The 22,606-nt window shown below is 42.3% G+C and overlaps 1 protein-coding gene across 2 annotated transcripts in view; it reads left to right on the top strand.

The window, feature by feature from the left end:
- LOC121552188 (ubiquitin-conjugating enzyme E2 J1) overlaps positions 1–22,606 on the top strand; it is a 49,031-nt gene that overhangs the window by 8,342 nt on the left and 18,083 nt on the right. For both annotated transcript variants that reach the window (XM_041864911.2, XM_041864910.2), the window contains exons 2-3: positions 18,360–18,433; positions 20,533–20,664. In XM_041864911.2, coding sequence (XP_041720845.1) covers positions 18,360–18,433; positions 20,533–20,664 — 206 coding nt within the window. The remainder of the gene's footprint in view (positions 1–18,359; positions 18,434–20,532; positions 20,665–22,606) is intronic.

Here is a 22,606-nt window from a genome sequence, read left to right as displayed (position 1 = left end):
TGATTTATAGGATATTTATTTTTATCAGGATATTTTCTACCTGCAGGCTGCAATGGTTTTATTTGTTGGCTTTATGTAGGCAATTTTTAAATAGTTGGCAATGGCAATATAAGTTACTTTTTAGGTTTGTATTGTTTTCATTTAGATTTGGATAGAATGTTGATTAACCACATGACAATGATTTTGAGATATTAAGATGTTATTATCTATTAAATTAAACTGTTTCACGAACATTTGAATATATACAGTGATGGAAAAAAGTATTTGATCCCCTGCTGATTTTGTACGTTTGCCCACTGACAAAGACATGATCAGTCTATAATTTTAATGGTAGGTTTATTTCAACAGTGAGAGACAGAATAACAACAAATAAATCCAGAAAAACGCATGTCAAAAATGTTATAAATTGATTTGCATTTTAATGAGGGAAATAAGTATTTGACCCCTCTGCAAAACATGACTTAGTACTTGGTGGCAAAACCCTTGTTGGCAATCACAGAGGTCAGACGTTTCTTGTAGTTGGCCACCAGGTTTGCACACATCTCAGTAGGGATTTTGTCCCACTCCTCTTTGCAGATCTTCTCCAAGTCATTAAGGTTTCGAGGCTGACGTTTGGCAACTCGAACCTTCAGCTCCCTCCACAGATTTTCTATGGGATTAAGGTCTGGAGACTGGCTAGGCCACTCCAGGACATTGTGCTTCTTCTTGAGCCACTCCTTTGTTGCCTTGGCCGTGTGTTTTGGGTCATTGTCATGCTGGAATACCCATCCACGACCCATTTTCAATGCCCTGGCTGAGGGAAGGAGGTTCTCACCCAAGATTTGACGGTACATGGCCACGTCCATCGTCCCTTTGATGCGGTGAAGTTGTCCTGTCCCCTTAGCAGAAAAACACCCCCAAAGCATTATGTTTCCACCTCCATGTTTGACGGTGGGGATGGTGTTCTTGGGGTCATAGGCAGCATTCCTCCTCCTCCAAACACGGCGAGTTGAGTTGATGCCAAAGAGCTCCATTTTGGTCTCATCTGACCACAACACTTTCACCCAGTTCTCCTCTGAATCATTCAGATGTTCATTGGCAAACTTCAGACGGCCCTGTATATGTGCTTTCTTGAGCAGCGGGACCTTGCGGGCGCTGCAGGATTTCAGTCCTTCACGGCGTAGTGTGTTACCAATTGTTTTCTTGGTGACTATGGTCCCAGCTGCCTTGAGATCATTGACAAGATCCTCCCGTGTAGTTCTGGACTGATTCCTCACCGTTCTCATGATCATTGCAACTCCATGAGGTGAGATCTTGCATGGAGCCCCAGGCCGAGGGAGATTGACAGTTCTTTTGTGTTTCTTCCATTTGCGAATAATCGTACCAACTGTTGTCACCTTCTCACCAAGCTGCTTGGCGATGGTCTTGTAGCCCATTCCAGCCTTGTGTAGGTCTACAATCTTGTCCCTGACATCCTTGGAGAGCTCTTTGGTCTTGGCCATGGTGGAGAGTTTGGAATCTGATTGATTGATTGCTTGTGGACAGGTGTCTTTTATACAGGTAACAAGCTGAGATTAGGAGCACTCCCTTTAAGAGTGTGCTCCTAATCTCAGCTCGTTACCTGTATAAAAGACACCTGGGAGCCAGAAATCTTTCTGATTGAGAGAGGGTCAAATACTTATTTCCCTCATTAAAATGCAAATCAATTTATAACATTTTTGATTTGCGTTTTTCTGGATTTTTTTATTGTTATTCTGTCTCTCACTGTTCAAATAAACCTACCATTAAAATTATAGATTGATAATTTCTTTGTCAGTGGGCAAACGTACAAAATCAGCAGGGGATCAAATACTTTTTTCCCTCACTGTATATATACCATAACCGGCACGCAGATCGGTAGAAATTGTAAGATAAATTAGCATTCGACATGAGAAAGGTTGCCGACTCCTCATGTCACCTATTACCAGCATCTTCAGGAGAGTAATGGCAGAATCTGCGAAAGCCAGCAGGAGCGGGAGGAAAATAGTAGGTCAGGTTACGTTTTTTTTCTTCTGGTCATCTAGATCTCTGGTGCCCTCGTGAGGCATTTGTCTTATTTCATCAAACCGTAAGCTTAAAGCATCAGACAAGCTCAATGCATATAGTTGATTTTATTAAAACACATAGGGTGTGTCTTGGAAAAATACACGTTTAAAAATGTTGACTTATCTATTGGTCGAAAGAACAGACGACTTTCGGTCGACCAAGATTTTTTATAATCATGGACAGCCCTGATCTTATTATCAATTTCCGTTAACCAATCATCAGTCATCTGAGTCAGTGCAGTACAGGTTCAGTGCCCTTCTGTATATATATGCATGCTGAAAGTCAGTAGTTAACTTGTTCTCTGAAAAATAGCATTGTATTTGGTCAAACATAATCCTCTCCATCAGTTTACTGAGTGGGCAGGAAGAACATGCCACTTTCAACCACAGTTCACTAAGTTACACTAAGCTCCATGTGTTCGCAGGTTCTGTGGTTTCACACTCGGATCAAATTAGACATGGTTTCTAGATTACATTTTCTGCCTTCTGTGGCATTTGCCTTGGGCTGTGTCAAGATAATCGAAATGTACCGAAATCTTGTTTTTGCATGAAGCGTTTTTTACCTGTAGCTTCTGTCACGCTAGATCAGGTATAGAGGTAGAATTCTCTCTGATCAGAATATTGATCAAAGCTGTCTTGTCCTTGCACACTTGGTGTGGGTTGGTAAGTGAGCTGGATTTAAAGTAAGGACCTAAAGGAAGGGCTTACAATAAGGCTTGGGTTAGCTAGAGTTTGGATTTTGAGAAATAAGTCTGAGGGTAGAGTTGAGTTAGAGAAAATATCAAATAAAATAAAAACTTGGTTCCAGTTTTGAAAAGGGGTCAAAATAAGGACAAGGCTGCAACACTTTGTAGTAGTTAAATTACATTATGGGGAACTAGAGGAATTATTCACATTGTAAAATAAGGCATTTACAGTATGCCCTCTGTGTGGAAAAGCAAATGAAGATCCTATGTTTAGGATTTTTCTATACCCTATTGTAAGGGGAGCCTTTTGTCTCTGAGACCTGGCATTACCTCCCAGTTTGGAGAGCTGACAGCTGTGAACAAACAGCATTAGAAACCCACAACCAAAACTTTGTTCCCATCCCAAATGGCACCCTATTCCCTATTTAGTGCACAACTTATAGGGCTCTGGTCAAAAGTAGAGCACTATATAGGTAATAATTTCATGTTTTAATGTCACGTGCACAAGTACTGTGATCAATATCAATGTAGTACTAAAAAATGACATACGGTAGAACAAAAAATAAGAAGTGCCATTTGGGACATAGCCCTTCTCTACGAAAGGGGAATGGTCAGTAGGTTTCCATCATCACCTATGTTTATTTTTATTTATTTTAATTTCACCTTTATTTCACCAGGTAAGCCAGTTGAGAACAAGTTCTCATTTACAACTGTGACCTGGCCAAGATAAAGCAAAGCAGTGCGATTAAAAACAACAACACAGAGTTACATATGGGGTAAACAAAACATACAGTCAAAAACACAATAGAAAATCTATATACAGTGTGTGAAAATGTAGTAAGTTATGGAGGTAAGGCAATAAATAAATAGAGTATTAACACTGGAGTGATAGATGTGCAGAAGATGTGCAAATAGAGATACTGGGGTGCAAATGAGCAAAATAAATAACAATGTAAATAACAATATGGGGATGAGGTAGTTGGGTGGGCTAATTACAGATGGGCTGTGTACAGGTGCAGTGATCGGCAAGCTGCTCTGACAACTGATGATTAAAGATAGTGAGTCTCCAGTTTCAGAGATTTTTGCAGTTCGTTCCAGTCATTTGCAGCAGAGAACTGGAAGGAATGGCGGCCAAAGGAGGTGTTGGCTTTGGGGATGACCAGTGAGATATACCTGCTGGAGCGCATAATACGGGTGGGTGTTGCTATGGTGACCAATGAGCTAAGATAAGGCGGGATTTGCCTAGAAGAGATTTATAGATGACCTGGGGCCAGTGGGTTTGGCGACGAATATGTAGTGAGGGCCAGCCAACGAGAGCGTACAGGTCACAATGGTGGGTAATATATGGGGCTTTGGTGACAAAACGGATGGCACTGTGATAGACTACATCCAATTTGCTGAGTAGAGTGTTGGAGGCTATTTTGTAAATGACATCACCAAAGTCAAGGATCGGTAGGATAGTCAGTTTTACGAGGGCATGTTTAACAGCATGAGTGAAGGAGGCTTTGTTGCGAAATAGGAAGCCGATTCTAGATTTAACTTTGGATGGGAGATGCTTAATGTGAGTCTGGAAGGAGAGTTTACGGTCTAACCAGACACCTAGGTATTTGTAGTTGTCCACATATTCTAAGTCAGACCCGCCGAGAGTAGTGATTCTAGTCGGGCGGGCGGGTGCAAGCAACGTTCGATTGAAGAGCATGCATTTAGTTTTACTTGTGTTTAAAAGCAGTTGGAGGCCACGGAAGGAGTTGTATGGCATTGAAGCTCGTTTGGAGGTTTGTTAACACAGTGTCCAATGAAGGGCCAGATGTATACAAAATGGTGTCGTCTGTGTAGAGGTGTATCTGAGAGTCACCAGCAGCAAGAGCGACATCATTGATATACACAGAGAATAGAGTCGGCCCGAGAATTGAACCCTGTGGCACCCCCATAGAGACTGCCAGAGGTCCAGACAACAGGCCCTCCGATTTGACACATTGAACTCTATCTGAGAAGTAGTTGGTGAACCAGGCGAGGCAGTCATTTGAGAAACCAAGGCTATTTAGTCTGCCAATAAGAATGCGGTGATTGACAGAGTCAAAAGCCTTGGCCAGGTCGATAAAGACGGCTGCACAGTACTGTCTTTTATCGATCGCGGTTATTATATCGTTTAGGACCTTGAGTGTGGCTGAGGTGCACCCATGACCAGCTCGGAAACCAGATTGCATAGCGGAGAAGGTACGGTGGGATTCGAAATGGTCGGTGATCTGTTTGTTGACTTGGCTTTCAAATACTTTCGAAAGGCAGGGGAGGATGGATATAGGTCTGTAACAGTTTGGATCCAGAGTGTCACCCCCTTTGAAGAGGGGGATGACCGTGGCAGCTTTCCAAACTCTGGGGATCTCAGACGATACGAATGAGAGGTTGAACAGGCTAGTAATATTCTAAACCCTATCGTGTCTTCTAATGAGTTTGGTTAAAAGTGGTTACGTAACGGTGTCTCCCTGCTCGCAGGACAAACCCTGCCTGAATCGCCCCCAGCTGCAAACACTAAAATGCGTTACGTAAAACGATTTTGTGAACAGGATTATAATCCTATCTCCCAGCGCCATTGACCGAAACCCTTCTCAACGCTGGAGTCAGGAGGCCCATGTGGCAGCAGAGGCTTTTCTTCTGTCACTCCCACTCATTGGTATTATGAGACACGGCTAAAAAAGGACTCCACATAAATTGTGTCCCAAATGGCACCCTATTCCCAGTGCTCTGGTCAAAAGTAGTGTAAATGTAGTGCGCTGAGTGTACAAAACATTAGGAACACCTGCTCTTTCCATGACAGACTGAACTGGTGAAACCAGATGAAAGCTATGATCCCTTATTGATGTCACCTGTTAAATCCACTTCAATCAGTGTAGATGAAGGGGCATAGACAGGTTAAATAATGATTTTTAAGCCTTAAGACAATTGATATATGGATTGTGTGTGTGCTATTCAGAGGGTAAATGGGCAAGACAAAATATTTAAGTGCCTTTGAACGGGGTATGGTAGTAGGTGTCAGGCACAATGGTTTGAGTGTGTCAAAAACTGCAACGCTGCTGGGTTTTTCACACTCAACAGTTTCCTGTGTGTATGAAGAATGGTCCACCTCCGAAAGGACATCCAGCCAATTTGACACAATTGTGGGAAGCATTGGAGTCAACATGGGCCAGCATCCCTGTGGAACGCTTTTGACACCTCTTAGTCCATGCCCTGACGAATTGAGACTATTCTGAGGGTAAAAGGGGGTGCAACTCAATATTAAGAAGGTGTTCCTAATGTTTTGTACACTCAGTGCACTATATAGGGAATACAGTGCCATTTGGGATGCAGCCATAGAAAACCCAATGAGGGTTTTGGGCTCCTGTCAAAGTGCATCCAGTAGTTTTTAGGGATGCAGAATTTGAGGAGGGAGATCCAGAGATCCAGCCTGAGTTTCTCCTGGTCTTTCTGTCTCCACTGGCCTCCATGTCTGTCTGTTCATCTTTAGGAACAGTCACAGCATTGACAACTTCCACAGGGAGACAAGTGCTTCACATGTGTAGAGTTCAACTCCGATGCTCACCCAGCCTCCAATTAATGAGGCATGAGGAGCTTTGATTATATTCAGCAGAGCAATCAACTGATCAACTCCCGAGTGGCGCAGTGGTCTAAGGCACTGCATCACAGTGCTAGCTGTGCCACTCTGTCGTAGCCGGCCGCGACCGGGAGACCCATGGGGCAGCGCACAATTGGCCCAGCGTCGTCCAGGGTAGGGGAGTGAATGGCCGGCAGGGATGTAGCTCAGTTGGTAGAGGATGGCGTTTGCAATGCCAGGGTTGTGGGTTGTGGGTTCGATTCCCACGGGGGGCCAGTATGAAAAATAAAATTAAAAATAATGTATGCACTCACTAACTTTAAGTCGCTCTGGATAAGAGCGTCTGCTAAATGACTAAAATTTAAATCCAGTGAAGAGAGAAATGTCACTATCTGTCTGCAACACATCTGGTCCTTTTTATCAGCAGTGAGTATCAGTATTGATAAAAAAGTATGTGAGCCGTGGTAAGAGCACTGTCGTGCAAAGCCCTGTGTAGCTCAGTTGGTAGAGCATGGCGCTTGCAACGCCAGAGTTGTGGGTTCGATTCCCACAGGGGGCCAGTATGAAAAAAATATATATATATGTATGCACTCACTAACTGTAAGTCGCTCTGGATAAGAGCGTCTGCTAAATGACTAAAATGTAAATGTAAAATGTTATCGTTGTCCTGATCTGGTTTATTATATGATTTTTAACAGCTGGATTCTTACTGACAAAATGATGCAATACTGTTGTTAAGGATTTTACGTTTAATTTTTTAATTTTATTATTATTTTAGCTCTGTGTCCTAACTAGTGAATTATTACGATAAGTCACCATGCTTAACCGATAGCCTGACTCTCACTGCAAAAGCCCATGATCCCACAGTGGCTTTAATGAGGGACGGCTGAGTAGTTTAGCCTACAGGAGGGGGCATGTTCGCTGTCGGAGGAGGGGTCTGAAAACCGCATCTCACCTTTCTTTCTGTCCCCCGGGAAACACGAGTGCAGACTAAGCTACACCAGACAGCTCCAAGACCATGCCGATTTGACCACCCACATGGGAAAAAAAACTAGTCTTTTTATTTTCTTCAGGCTTTTTTTCTCTCTCCCTGCCACAACCAGAGTGCCAAGTGTTTCTTTTTAAGGCTGCTGCATCTCTTTCAGTAGTGGGAGCCAGTGCTTAATCCCCAAACCAAATGAATTGTACTTGAGGCCGGGTGGTTCTTAGAGTGCTTAGTGGCACTCCAGGATAGATTCAGCTCAGAGGAACAGAGTGCTCACATGGTCATAACACTCATTTTTACTTAACCTTACACTCATTATAATATAGCCCTTGAACAATTAGGCTATGCATCGAACTCCCCAGATTCAGAGTTAGAAGTTTACATATAGCCTATTTGCCTAGTAACAAATGGGCATTGGCAACTTTATGACAAAAGTAGGCTAAATGCACAATAGGAATAGGAAGTGTAAGCTCTGTAGCCCAATATTGTATGTTCACTATCGTAGCAGCTGTCTCTTCTGGATAATCATCACAGAGGAGGTGGTGTGCCCACACAAGCAGACCACACTGTGCTAGTGTTATCTGGAAATCAACCCTCCAAAACCCTGTCAAATCAAATCCCAATTTAAACCGCTCAGTATACAGTATTTTACTCTTCATCCCACCAGCCTACTGTATTAAACCTGGTTAGTCAATAGTGGGTGTTTTCTGTAAAATCTCAGAAAATATTAAACCTGGTTAGTCAATAGTGGGTGTTTTTCTGTGAAATCTCAGAAAGTTAGTCAGCCAGCTGCTGAGAGAGACAACCACCATGCCGGAGTTGGAGGGGGACCCATATATTACCCAATGAGATTCCGGACAGACTGTTGACAGCTGCCATAGCCCGGGGATCAGGCCCATAACTGGAGAGCTTAGTGGCACAGGCAGTGTCTGAGTCGCCATTGGCCCTGCCATCAAAGCCTGGTGCTGACAGACACCCAGTCAGCACCGTAATCAGGCAGAATGAGACATGGAGCTGAGACACTCCAAGTGGCCCTCACATAGCAAGCCTGGCCTGCCCGCCTCTGATACCGTATCTCACCTCTGTCACACTCATTTCCCCACCGCTCAACCGTAAAGAAGTCCCAAGTGGAAGATTTTGTCTGCCACCGCACAGCAGTAGAGATAGAAGGGAGGTATCAACTTAAAAATGGCTACAACTGTGAAAAGCTGTACCCACACATCCACATACAGTGCCCTCTGTAATTATTGGGACAGTGAGAAAGTTAGACGCACAAATATCATACCCCCAAGACATGCTAACCTCTCACCATTACAATAACAGGGGAGGTTAGCATTCTTGGGGGTGTATGATATTTGTGCATCCAACATAATCACTCATCATTATTACCGATTCATTCAGTACTATCCATAATCATGGTAGCATCTACATTAATGTAGAAGTGTTTAGAAATATATTATATTCTTATTTACAATAAAAGTGACTCCAAAATGCTACAATACATTATTTACCATTCATTTCTATTGGGCAAAAAATAATCTGGAACACAACCAAAACAAACAGCAAATGCATCCAACAAGTTTGTAAAGTCACAAGCTTGATGTAATCATTGTGTGCTAGGAATATGGGACCAAATACTAAACTTTTGACTTTAATACACATAAGTGAATTTGTCCCCAAAAATTGTCACTGTCCCAATTATTACGGAGGGCACTGTATACCGTAGACTCCCTCACTTTTGTTTTTTTAGACCAGGAAACAGAGTTTTCTGCTCATAATCACACGTTCCTCCTTCACAGTAGCTCCTCCAGTGTGTGAATGCATCATCTGTTGCTGATGGAGAGTGCGAGAGAGAGGAGTGCTCGCTCTGCTTTCCAGGCTTGTTGTGTGCAGACCTGCTGGAGAGTTGTGCCCCAGTTTGGACAGTGCTAACACAGTGGCTGTCATTGTAATTTACACCACACATTGCCCTTGCTGTCTCCTTCTGTCCAGGGTTTCTGTGGGCCCAATGCATTAGGGCAGAGGTTGCAGTACACACACACACACACACACACACACACACACACACGCAAACCATACAGTGCATTCGGAAAGTATTCAGACCCCTTGACTTTTTCCACATTTTGTTACGTTACAGACTGATTCTAAAATGGGTTAAATTGCCCCCCTCTCCATCAATCTACACACAATAACCCATAATGACAAAGCAAAAACAGGTTTTTAGACATTTTTGCCAAATTTAAAACCTGAAATATTACATTTACATAAGTATTCAGACCCTTTACTCAATACTTTGTTGAAGCACCTTTGGCAGCGATTACAGCCTTGTCTTCTTGGGTATGACGCTACGAGCTTAGCCCACCTGTATTTGGGGAGTTTCTCCCATTCTTCTCTGCAGATCCTCTCAAGCTCTGTCAGGTTGGATGGGGAGCATTGCTGCACTGCTATTTTCAGGTCTCTCCAGAGATGTTCAATCGGGTTCAAGTCCGGGTTCTGGCTGGGCCACTCAAGGACATTCAGAGACTTGTCCCGAAGCCACTCCTGTGTTGTCTTGGCTGTGTGCTTAGGGTTGTTGTCCTGTTGGAAGGTGAACCTTCGCCCCAGTCTGAGGTCCTGAGCTCTCTGGAGCAGGTTTTCATCAAGGATGTCTCTGTACTTTGCTCCGTTAATTTCCCCCCCGATCCTGACTAGTCTCCCAGTCCTGCCGCTAAAGAACATCCCCACAGCATGATGCTGCCACCACCATGCGTCACGCAGAGATGATGCCAGGTTTCCTCCAGACGTGACGCTTGGCATTCAGGCCAAAGAGTTCAATCTTGGTTTCATCAGACCAGAGAATCTTGTTTCTCATGGTCTGAGAGTCCTTTAGGTGCCTATGGCAAACTCCAAGCAGTCTGTCATGTGCCTTTTACTCAGGAGTGGCTTCCGTCTGGCCACTCTACCATAAAGGCCTGATTGGTGGAGTGCTGCAGAGATGGTTGTCCTTCTGGAAGGTTCTCCCATCTCCACAGAGGAACTCTGGAGCTCTGTCAGAGTGACCATCGGGTTCTTGGTCACCTCCTGACCCAAGGCCCTTCTCCCCCGATTGCTCAGTTTGGCCGGGCGGCCAGCTCTGGGAAGAGTCTTGGTGGTTCCAAACTTCTTCCATTTAAGAATGAAGGAGGCCACTGTGTTCTTGGGGACCTTCAATGCTGCAGACATTTTATATGATTCCCTTCCCCAGATCTGTGCCTCGACACAATCCTTGTCTCGTAGCGCTACTGACAATTCCTTCAACCTCATGTCTTGGTTTTAGCTCTGACATACACTGTCAACTGTGGGACCTTTTATATAGACAGGTGTGTGCATTTCCAAATCATGTCCAATCAATTGAATCTACCACAGGTGGACTCCAATCAATTTGTAGAAACATCTCAAGGATGAACAATGGAAATAGGATGCACCTGTGCTCAATTTCGAGTCTCATAGCAAAGCGTCTGAATACTTATGTAAATATGTATTTCTGTTTTTTATTTTTAATAAATTTGCTAACATAAAAAAACAAAACTGTTTTTGCTTTGTCATTATGGGTTATTGTGTGTAGATTGATGAGGAAAATGTTTTATTTAATCAATTTTAGAATAAGGATGTAACGTAACAAAATGTGGAAAAAGTCAACAGGTCTGAAAACTTACTGCCTACAGTCTTTGTTCAATATTTACTGTACAAAGACAGCCGTATGCTGACTATTCATTTATACTGTACAAGGTCCTTAAGCTCTATCCACAGTTCTTTCTTCATACAAAACTAGGCAGTTATATTAATTTCTTATTTTTTCTGAAATAATATTATTTTAAGCACTGCAAATATTAAGCTTTGCAAGTTAATAGATATAATATTAAGCACTCTGTCAATTAATCAAATTTGATAAGAATGCTAAACATTTTAATTGATGCCCTGGTCGGTGTCAACATGGAGGGTACAACCTAAAAAAAAAACTATTGCACAATTCCACAGAAAAGTATTAATATTTCCTTTGTAAAGTGGTTCAAGTTGTGACTAGCCTGAGTGCTTACAAATATTTCATTTAAATTCAGCTGTAGCCTGTGGAACTGTTATTCCAGTTTAGGCTCCAACACATGGTCTGACAGCTTTGTTGCATTGTGCCACTTCCTGTTGAAGCTTAGCATCTCATTCTAACGGATTTCCAAGCTGTACTTCAATATTTGGGAATCGGAATTGTTCCTCTGCTGTTGATTGTAAACAGAAATGCATCTGTTGGTGTCTGACTCCTACAACATGACGTCTAAGCTTGATTTAAAGGTTCTACACAGGATTTTTTTACACTTTTTGCATCGTAATTTCAGCAAATGTCCATAATATATCTGCCGCTAATAGTGGAATGATAGTGTTTCACAGTATTACTTACCCGCCAGTGTTATAATTGGCTGTGATATTTGCCTATGTATTTCTCCCGCCGGAGCGGCATCTGTTGTCAAACTGGGAAAGCTGTTCTGACTTTGTGGCTGTGTTATCAAGTGGATTCGCTAGTTTCCTGGTTGCTAAAATTCTACACTGTTCGCTCAATTTCAGTTTATGTGAGAAAACAAGCACTGAATAGTGTAGGGAATCATTGTACCATCTAAATCGCTGTGAAATACAGTGGGGAAAAAAAGTATTTAGTCAGCCACCAATTGTGCAAGTTCTCCCACTTAAAAAGATGAGGCCTGTAATTTTCATCATAGGTACACGTCAACTATGACAGACAAATTGAGGAAAAAAATCCAGAAAATCACATTGTAGGATTTTTTATGAATTTATTTGCAAATTATGGTGGAAAATAAGTATTTGGTCACCTACAAACAAGCAAGATTTCTGGCTCTCACAGACCTGTAACTTCTTCTTTAAGAGGCTCCTCTGTCCTCCACTCGTTACCTGTATTAATGGCACCTGTTTGAACTTGTTATCAGTATAAAAGACACCTGTCCACAACCTCAAACAGTCACACTCCAAACTCCACTATGGCCAAGACCAAAGAGCTGTCAAAGGACACCAGAAACAAAATTGTAGACCTGCACCAGGCTGGGAAGACTGAATCTGCAATAGGTAAGCAGCTTGGTTTGAAGAAATCAACTGTGGGAGCAATTATTAGGAAATGGAAGACATACAAGACCACTGATAATCTCCCTCGATCTGGGGCTCACGCAAGATCTCACCCCGTGAGTCAAAATGATCACAAGAAGGATGAGCAAAAATCCCAGAACCACACGGGGGGACCTAGTGAATGACCTGCAGAGAGCTGGGACCAAAGTAACAAAGCCTACCATCAGTAACACACTACGCCGCCAGGGACTCAAATCCTGCAGTGCCAGACGTGTCCCCCTGCTTAAGCCAGTACATGTCCAGGCCCGTCTGAAGTTTGCTAGAGTGCATTTGGATGATCCAGAAGAGGATTGGGAGAATGTCATATGGTCAGATGAAACCAAAATAGAACTTTCTGGTAAAAACTTAACTCGTCGTGTTTGGAGGACAAAGAATGCTGAGTTGCATCCAAAGAACACCATACCTACTGTGAAGCATGGGGGTGGAAACATTATGCTTTGGGGCTGTTTTTCTGCAAAGGGACCAGGACGACTGATCCGTGTAAAGGAAAGAATGAATGGGGCCATGTATCGTGAGATTTTGAGTGAAAACCTCCTTCCATCAGCAAGGGCATTGAAGAGGAAACGTGGCTGGGTCTTTCAGCATGACAATGATCCCAAACACACTGCCCGGGCAACGAAGGAGTGGCTTCGTAAGAAGCATTTCAAGGTCCTGGAGTGGCCTAGCCAGTCTCCAGATCTCAACCCCATAGAATATCTTTGGAGGGAGTTGAAAGTCCGTGTTGCCCAGCGACAGCCCCAAAACATCACTGCTCTAGAGGAGATCTGCATGGAGGAATGGGCCAAAATACCAGCAACCGTGTGTGAAAACCTTGTGAAGACTTACAGAAAATGTTTGACCTGTGTCATTGCCAACAAAGGGTATATAACAAAGTATTGAGAAACTTTTGTTATTGACCAAATACTTATTTTCCATCATAATTTGCAAATAAATTCATTAAAAATCCTACAATGTGATTTTCTGGATTTTTTTTCTCATTTTGTCTGTCATAGTTGACGTGTACCTATGATGAAAATTATAGGCCTCTCTCATCTTTTTAAGTGGGAGAACTTGCACAATTGGTGGCTGACTAAATACTTTTTTCCCCCACTGTATCATTTAAATTACAAAAAACTACTTTTTTTTCCAGCTCTTTGAAGCTGGTGGACCAAAAAAAAAAGTTTTATTATGGAAAATATATTTCCCAGCGATTTAGATGTTACAATGATTCCCTACACTATTCAGTGCTTGTTTTCTCACATAAACTGAAATTGAATGAACAGTGTAGAATTTTAGCAACCAGGAAATGACATTGATTTACACTAGATAACACCGCCACGAAGTCAGAACAGCTTTCCCGATTTGACAGATACTGCTCCGGTGGGATAAATCAATAGTCGAATATCACAGCCAATCACAACACTGGCAGGTAAGTAATACTGTGAAACACTATCATTCCACTATTAGCACCAGAAATATTTTAGTAATTTGTTGAAATTACAATGCACCTTTTAAAGTGTCAATAGAAACCACTGGCTTCACTAATCTGACAAATCAGGATGTGAAAAGAGATTTCTCAGACAGTCATTTTTGGGGGGAAATATTATTCCCCCATTGCTTTGGTCACACTGTCTGACCTGCATGTCATTTTCTCTCCGAAAAGTGTTTATTGATCATTATTAGCATGTCATAACTAGGGCTGTGTTGGTCACAAAACTTCGTCAGCTGGTGATTGTCAAGCAAATAACTGTCGGTCTCACAGTAATTTACCGTTAATTAACATAAACACATTTAGCATCTCCTGGCTTCCACACACAACCTGCAAGCCACTGATGCAGACCTTTGGAACATCTATATTTTAAAAAGTCAAATAAATCCATGTAATATAGCCTACACCTTCACAATAAATCCGTTATTTATTTTAGACAGGTCTAAAGAAACATGATATTAAGAAAATGTTGTCTATTTCAGAAGAACAGAATAGCATTGTCCTTATGTTAGGCCCTGATTTGGCTATGCCATATGGCTGTGGGCTACACTAGTTAATTTAGCAGACAAGATTTGCTTAGAATTCCGTGGCATTATTTTATATTATTTTATAGTATGAAGAATACAATTAAACAAAGCTGAATAAAATAGAAATGATATTTTCTCCAAACGATTTGAGGGAGTGCGCACATGCGGCTATTCTGTGTTGAGCGGTTAACAAAGAAATAGGTACTCCTATATGCTTAATTTAGAGATATTAATGTAACTTTAGTTGTTCTACAAACGTTGGCCTATATGTTTGGATTTTTAATACATCGTAAGGCTGCATGATGAGACTCTAATGATGATTTGAAAAAAGTGGCTTGAAAGGCATGAGCTCTGCTTTCTTTTTGTGCAGACTGTACACTCTTCATCAGTCTCTCATTCACAATTTGACAAGCACTTGATAATGCCTCGAATTTCACAGCTGCATCCCCTTTGTGTAGCAGTAAAAACAATTCATGCCTTTTGCGGCCAGTGGCCGTTGTGCCCATGGCCCGGAGTGCTGCATTGTACCCTTCTCCCTGAGTGCTGCCTGCTCCGAAGCACCTCTCACTCACATGGCTCTCCATCACGTGAACAAGTCTTTCTCACAGGCTACAAGTAAAGACAGACAAATCGGGGACGCAACTGTGCGTGTCCTTATCCAATTCCGAGGTGCATATTGAAAATATTGGAATAACTGTCCACATTTACTTTTCGTCAGCCAACAAGATGAGTAAGCCTAACGAACAGCAAAAGCACTAGCCTATCAACTTTTGTACTATGGGGGATAGTAGATTGACATAGGCTGTCTATGTCAATCTACTATCCCCCATAGTACAAAAGTTGACCTATTCTGTGCGAGAAATAAATATTCCAAATGCGATAGATCCCAAATTAATACAACCACTAGCATCAAAACCACTTTTTTACGCAATGTGGCTGACGGAACAGATCAGAACGTTTAGCTTAAAATGTTGATAAACTATTTCTTCACATTATAAGCGCAGCAATGCGCACACGGCAGTAGGCTATAAGCGCAAATGTTCCATTAGCGGGAAAACACCCTTATCAAAAGTGACCGCAAATGCGATTATGCATGTAATGCCTTATTATAAAGATGCATTTTTATGGTCAAAATTATCTTCCCCAAACTTGAAACTCACGCGCTGCTTATGAATGCCAGTTAGGCTCTACATTCCTTGTAAAGTGGATTAATGTGCTTAATTTTAGGAAGTTATTTGGCCACTTTAGTTGTGATACAAACCTTATCAAAAGATTTGGTCGCCAGCTGTACAGTGTTTCCTCCGACACATTGGTGCGGCTGGCTTCCGGGTTAAGCGAGCAGTGTGTCAAGATGCAGTGCGGCTTGGCGGGGTCGTGTTTCAGAGGACGCATGGCTCTCGACCTTCGCCTCTCCCGAGTCCGTACGGGAGTTTCAGCGATGGGACAAGACTGTAACTACCAATTGGATATCCCGAAATTGGGGAGAAAAAGGGGTAAAAAGTACAAAAAATATAAATAAAAAAATCTAACATATAGGCCTATGGGCTAGGCTACATGAGGTGTGCGACTATGATTTGAAAAAGTTGTAAAAAAAGGCATTGTTTCTTGCCTTAAGCTGGGCATCATTCACAAGTGATAGTATATAATTCACAAGTGATAGGCTAATATTGTCACCCATCAAACTATTCTTGATTTAATCTTGTCTTTACATATACTAAATAATATATGTGGGAAATTTGTTTTGATTTAGAATGGACCATTATCATGCACCTTTCTCGAAACAGGGGCAGGGGAAAAAATACATGTCATCTATGCACTTAAATAGCGAATAGAGGACGCTTTTCCCGTAGTTCATTTTCATGCCAGCCAGGTAGGCTATACTCCTGTTGTAAAGAGAAGCAATGTGCTTAATATTAGGAAAGTTGAGAAATAAATTAAGTAGGCCTAGCCTATAGAAAGATGATAGGATCCTCCTCTTTTTAGAAATGTTGTGCAACATAAGCTTATGGGCTCTCATTAAGTGTTTGATTAGATTTTCAATGTCAAGAGTGATTAGAGTGCTGAGTACCAGGCAGTTAACAAGTTTGGTAGGCTACAAATGACCATCAGCAGCATCAGAGCTTGGAGAAGCCTAATTACTGTGACCTAAACGGTCACGTGGAATTTGACTGCCTTCATGACTCGTGACCACCGGTGTGGCGGTAATACGGTCACTGCAACAACCCTAGTCATAACCTCATCTTGTGTTTACGCAGACAGTTTTTTTCAGAAAGCTAAACTTGATCTTACCCTCTGTGACCCTGTTGTCTGTGGGTAAACAAGGGGGCGGAGGGGGAAGAGTTTAATCAGGTCATTCTAGTTTCACACACATCGACTTCCCTTCCTTTTTCATCTCTTTCCAGTGTAGGATTCCAGAATAGTACAGATAGTTAGATCTTTAGAGGGTCTGGCCCGAGGTGAGATCAGACCTGGAACACGTGCCCTGGGAGCCTCTCTGTTCCACTGCCTTGAACTGACTTCCTTTCCCCTGCTCTTTGCCCTACAGTCACACAGGGGCTGTGTCTGAAAACCTTACTAGCTGTTTTTCTCAATTCCTCTGAAAGCAGGTTCAAGGGAGGGACCTTGGATCCTCTCCTCCAATGTGCTTTGAGATAAATTTAGGAAACTAGGATGCAGGAAGCAAGGATTTGATGGCTGGTAACATTTTCAGACACAGCCAGGCCAGCCAGGGTTTCTTTCCAACCCATGGTCCCCACTCCCACTCATGAGCTCATTTCACAGGCTCACTTCTTCTAAAGGATTCCAAACCAATTCCGTTCATCTGAATACTCTTTAGTTCCACTTTCCTTTTCCAATTATTTTCCAATTTTGGTTCCATCTCGCCTCCTTTTCAACGAGTCGGTGGGTAAGCGTAACAACTCAATAACAGAACAATCATAGAGAACTCCATGACCTTGCGCGCTAACAATTCAACAGCTACTGGGAACTTTGTGGAGCAGTTGCTAACATGTACTGACATGTTGAATCGTAATGCTCTAACACCTCTGTACTGTATGAGATTGTGATTACTGTGAATTGTCCCTCTTAAATAAGCTAAATAAATAACATGGCACCTATACAAACCCCTCATGTTTTTTTTTCATGGTCCTGCAAGCCAGATAAAACAATGGTCCTGGAACATGGCTTGTAGGTTTTTTTTCAGCAGCTGTTGTGTGTCTTGTGACCTTGAGTGAGAAGTAGATTGAGAGGGTTGGAGACGTCAGGAGACACTTTGTCCTGAGGTGACATAATGTGGTCATCATGATGTCCTAGTTCACTTCCTGCCCACCAGTTTGACCAGCAGCAGATGTGTAATAAGGCTCAAGTAAACATAAAATAGTTTTCTTCAATTTTCAATAGTTATTTTCAATGTATTTATCAGGGGCTGCTGCAGCACCCTCAGCACCTCTACTTCCAGCAGCTATGAGCACTGTGTATTTTAAATCAGGAGTCTAGCCTACTGTCCTATCTGTAGGGCCCTATAAAATCAGCATTATTTTTTGCCTGATTCCATTTAGTTTTTTCCCAAATTCATTTAATGCATTTTCTAAAAAGTTCAATACATTTAGTTGATTTCCTACTAAGTTCAAGACATTTTTGAATATTGTTGAATTCTGTTTTAATGTCTGAATCCTGTGATTCTGTCCGCGTTTTCCACAACGCAGATTTTATAGGGCCCTATAACTGTCTGTGGATATGGAGATGTAGACGGACCGGTGGAGAAGATGCCTGGAACACCACATGCCAGTGGAAGTAAACTGCAAGCTTGGTGTCAGCTAGGATAAAGAATGAGAGAATGTCAGCTTTACCTGGGGCTAACCGTGATGTTTTGTTTGTTCTCTTCGCCGGGTGGGTGCTAGCTGTGAAGAGGTTGATGAAGGAGGCAGCTGAACTGAGGGACCCCACAGAGCACTACCACGCCCAGCCACTGGAGGTCAGTCATACCTGGGGCCACCCAAACTCACTCAGGCGCACCACATACATCCCTGTCCTACTCATTATCGACACAGAGAGATTTTTGTTTTGTCATGGATGCTTTTTTCCTCACGTTCTTCCCTATGTTTCTTAAAAATCAATAAACAATCACACAAAACATAGAGACTGAGAGCGATGCGCAATAATTTAAATATGTGACGACCGCCTCGATTCTGTCTTATGTAAAAACATTTGAAAAGTAGAGACTCAGAGCTATAAAATGGTATATCATACACTGCAGTTGAGGAACAATGGGAAATTAATTCTGCTTTGAAAGTTGATAAACATGTAGCCCCACTTTTGAGAAAATGGCCCTTGAAAGTTTTGGTACACCTACTGGAGAGCTCTTCTTTGTCTACACCCATTCAGCATTGTTCACACCCTCTTAATCCTTAGCCCCACCCATCTCTTTAAGGATTCACGTGAGGCCATGTGGTAAACACACGCTATATCAAATAAAATCTACGTTTATTTGTCACATGCACAGCATACAGAAGGTGTAAACTGTACAAGAAATGGTTACTTGAATAGTAGCAATATCAAAAACAGAAAGTGTCCAGATAAAAATATTGTATAATTATTAGATGATGCTTACCCATTTTTTACATTTACATTTTAGTCATTTAGCAGACGCTCTTATCCAGAGCGACTTACAGTTAGTGAATACATATTTTTTTTATACTGGACCCCAGTGGGAATCGAACCCACAACCCTGGCATTGCAAACGCCAAGCTCTATCAACTGAGCTACATCCCTGCCGGCCATTCCCTCCCATACCCTGGACGACGCTGGGCCAATTGTGCGCCGCCCATGAGTCTCCCGGTCGCGGCCGGCGGCGACAGAGCCTGGATTCGAACCAGGATCTCTAGTGGCACAGTTAGCACTGTTACCTGACACACTTGTCTAAATTGATGGGTCATGTGAAGGAAATGCTATAACCACCCCCAGCCACATCTAGCTAAGTGGATGGGTCACTATTGTCTAGACATGTACACGTTCATGAAATACAATAGATGGCCGTAATCACCCCCAGACACACTTGGCTAATTTGATGCGTTGTAATAATCCGGCCGAAGTGGAGTCTTTTGTTTAGACATGTAGGTAGGTAGTTAGCTAGCTAGCTAAACAATGAACCGGCATAATCCCAACAAATACTACTAACCAATACAAACATTGTCATAGCTGTAGTATAAATCTGCAGGTAGCTAAAGCTAACAAACTAGGTTCAATGTTAGCTAGCTAACATTAGGCAATAACTAGCAATGCAAATGTATTTCTGATTCAAATAATATTACTACACAGATCCATACACGTAATGTTAGCTAGCAAGCCAGCAAGCTAACGTTCTCTAACTAACAGTACGCTTTAACTTGCAATAAAAACAACTTTCTGACAAAATTAGAAACATATATCATAAAGGGAAACATTTAACATTTATGGATGAATGCTTCATTGCAGACTGTAACCATTGTTTGTAGCTACATCTTGTTTGGCCGGCGTTGTGTCACGTCACTCCGGTTCACACTGACCGTGGCATGTGCAGAAAGTAGCCCATCACTTTTTCCAACTGATCTGTCGATAGCGCCTGCTAAATTCAGGGCATCAATGTTGTTGAGAAAAGTAGCAAAACTTTTGTAGTTCTCGTTGGCTAACGTTATATCTTTCAAAAACGGCGCGGTAGAAAGGACAATCAACACATACTGAAAAGCTCCCATTACAAACAGAAGCATGCTACATGGCAGACCAATCCAAACTCATCTCCCAGCATGTCCAGCCCTTCCATTATCTCAGCCAATCATGGTTAGTGGGAAGGTTCCTGTCTTTTTCCGTGGCTAAACCAACTAGGCTCGTAATTTAACAATTGTATTTGTATTTATGGATGGAATACAAATTTGTTATTAAGGCACATGAAAGTTGACATGTTCCAGAAGGCATTTCTGCAAAAAACGCATTTTACGTTCAAATGCCTCTCCTGTGAAGTAGTGACGTGCAACATATGCCTACTTTCCTGAAACGAGTCACATATGTGTTTTTGACTGGCTTGTTGTGTACCCGCAGGATAATCTGTTTGAGTGGCACTTCTCTGTCCGCGGGCCCCCGGACTCAGATTTTGACGGTGGGGTTTACCATGGCAGAATCGTGCTGCCCCCGGAGTACCCTATGAAGCCCCCCAGCATAATCCTACTCACAGTAAGACCCCCAACACACACACACTTATTAAGATATACCCCGCTCTCGATCAATCACAGCCAATTATGTGTAAATTGAAGTAACGATGAAAAGCAACCAATCAAATTATCAAAGGCTGGATGATAGACATTTTGTCTTAACCAGGAGCCACATCTGATGACACACCGAGCCACTATTGTCAGAACAAAGCCATGCCTGTCACTGCACTATCACAGAGGACTTGAATGGTTCTGTGGGAAAGAAGAGGGAATGTGTATTTTTTTCATGCACCAATAATAACCTGAAGAACCAATGACAGGCTGATAAAAGCCAGTGGATCAGACAGGTTGTGACAGTCTTTTTTTATGTCCAGAGTCTCTTTTTTTCTCTGACTCTCAGCTCAGGCTGGCAAGTTTTACTTGGTCTTTGAAGGCTCACTCTCTTTTTTTCTCTTAACATCCCTCTCTTCAACCACCCCCCAGCCTCCACCCTCCCCTCGGTCTGTCTCAATGTCTTCCTGTTGCTTGTTCAACCTGGTTGTCATAGACCGTGATATGGTAATAGAGATCCTATCATAGAAATCCTATAAATCACTTACAGTGGGGGAAAAAAGTATTTAGTCAGCCACCAATTGTGCAAGTTCTCCCACTTAAAAAGATGAGAGAGGCCTGTAATTTTCATCATAGGTACACGTCAACTATGACAGACAAATTGAGAGAAAGAAATCCAGAAAATCACATTGTAGGATTTTTAATGAATTTATTTGCAAATTATGGTGGAAAATAAGTATTTGGTCACCTACAAACAAGCAAGATTTCTGGCTCTCACAGACCTGTAACTTCTTCTTTAAGAGGCTCCTCTGTCCTCCACTCGTTACCTGTATTAATGGCACCTGTTTGAACTTGTTATCAGTATAAAGACACCTGTCCACAACCTCAAACACTCACACTCCAAACTCCACTATGGCCAAGACCAAAGAGCTGTCAAAGGACACCAGAAACAAAATTGTAGACCTGCACCAGGCTGGGAAGACTGAATCTGCAATAGGTAAGCAGCTTGGTTTGAAGAAATCAACTGTGGGAGCAATTATTAGGAAATGGAAGACATACAAGACCACTGATAATCTCCCTCGATCTGGGGCTCCACGCAAGATCTCACCCCGTGGGGTCAAAATGATCACAAGAACGGTGAGCAAAAATCCCAGAACCACACGGGGGACCTAGTGAATGACCTGCAGAGAGCTGGGACCAAAGTAACAAAGCCTACCATCAGTAACACACTACGCCGCCAGGGACTCAAATCCTGCAGTGCCAGACGTGTCCCACTGCTTAAGCCAGTACATGTCCAGGCCCGTCTGAAGTTTGCTAGAGTGCATTTGGATGATCCAGAAGAGGATTGGGAGAATGTCATATGGTCAGATGAAACCAAAATATAACCTTTTGGTAAAAACTCAACTCGTCGTGTTTGGAGGACAAAGAATGCTGAGTTGCATCCAAAGAACACCATATCTACTGTGAAGCATGGGGGTGGAAACATCATGCTTTGGGGCTGTTTTTCTGCAAAGGGACCAGGACGACTGATCCGTGTAAAGGAAAGAATGAATGGGGCCATGTATCGTGAGATTTTGAGTGAAAACCTCCTTCCATCAGCAAGGGCATTGAAGATTAAACGTGGCTGGGTCTTTCAGCATGACAATGATCCCAAACACACCGCATAGACAATATTTGGAGGGAGTTGAAAGTCTGTGTTGCCCATTGACAGTCCCAAAACATCTTTATTATACAGTGGGGAAAAAAAGTATTTAGTCAGCCACCAATTGTGCAAGTTCTCCCACTTAAAAAGATGAGAGAGGCCTGTAATTTTCATCATAGGTACACGTCAACTATGACAGACAAAATGAGAAAAAAAATGCAGAAAATCACATTGTAGGATTTTTAATGAATTTATTTGCAAATTATGGTGG

This window comes from Coregonus clupeaformis, chromosome 36 (assembly GCF_020615455.1).
Source record: "Coregonus clupeaformis isolate EN_2021a chromosome 36, ASM2061545v1, whole genome shotgun sequence".
Lineage (NCBI taxonomy): Eukaryota > Metazoa > Chordata > Actinopteri > Salmoniformes > Salmonidae > Coregonus > Coregonus clupeaformis.
The sequence above is the reverse complement of the archived record's forward strand: the minus strand, read 5'-3'. Positions and strand labels throughout refer to the sequence as shown.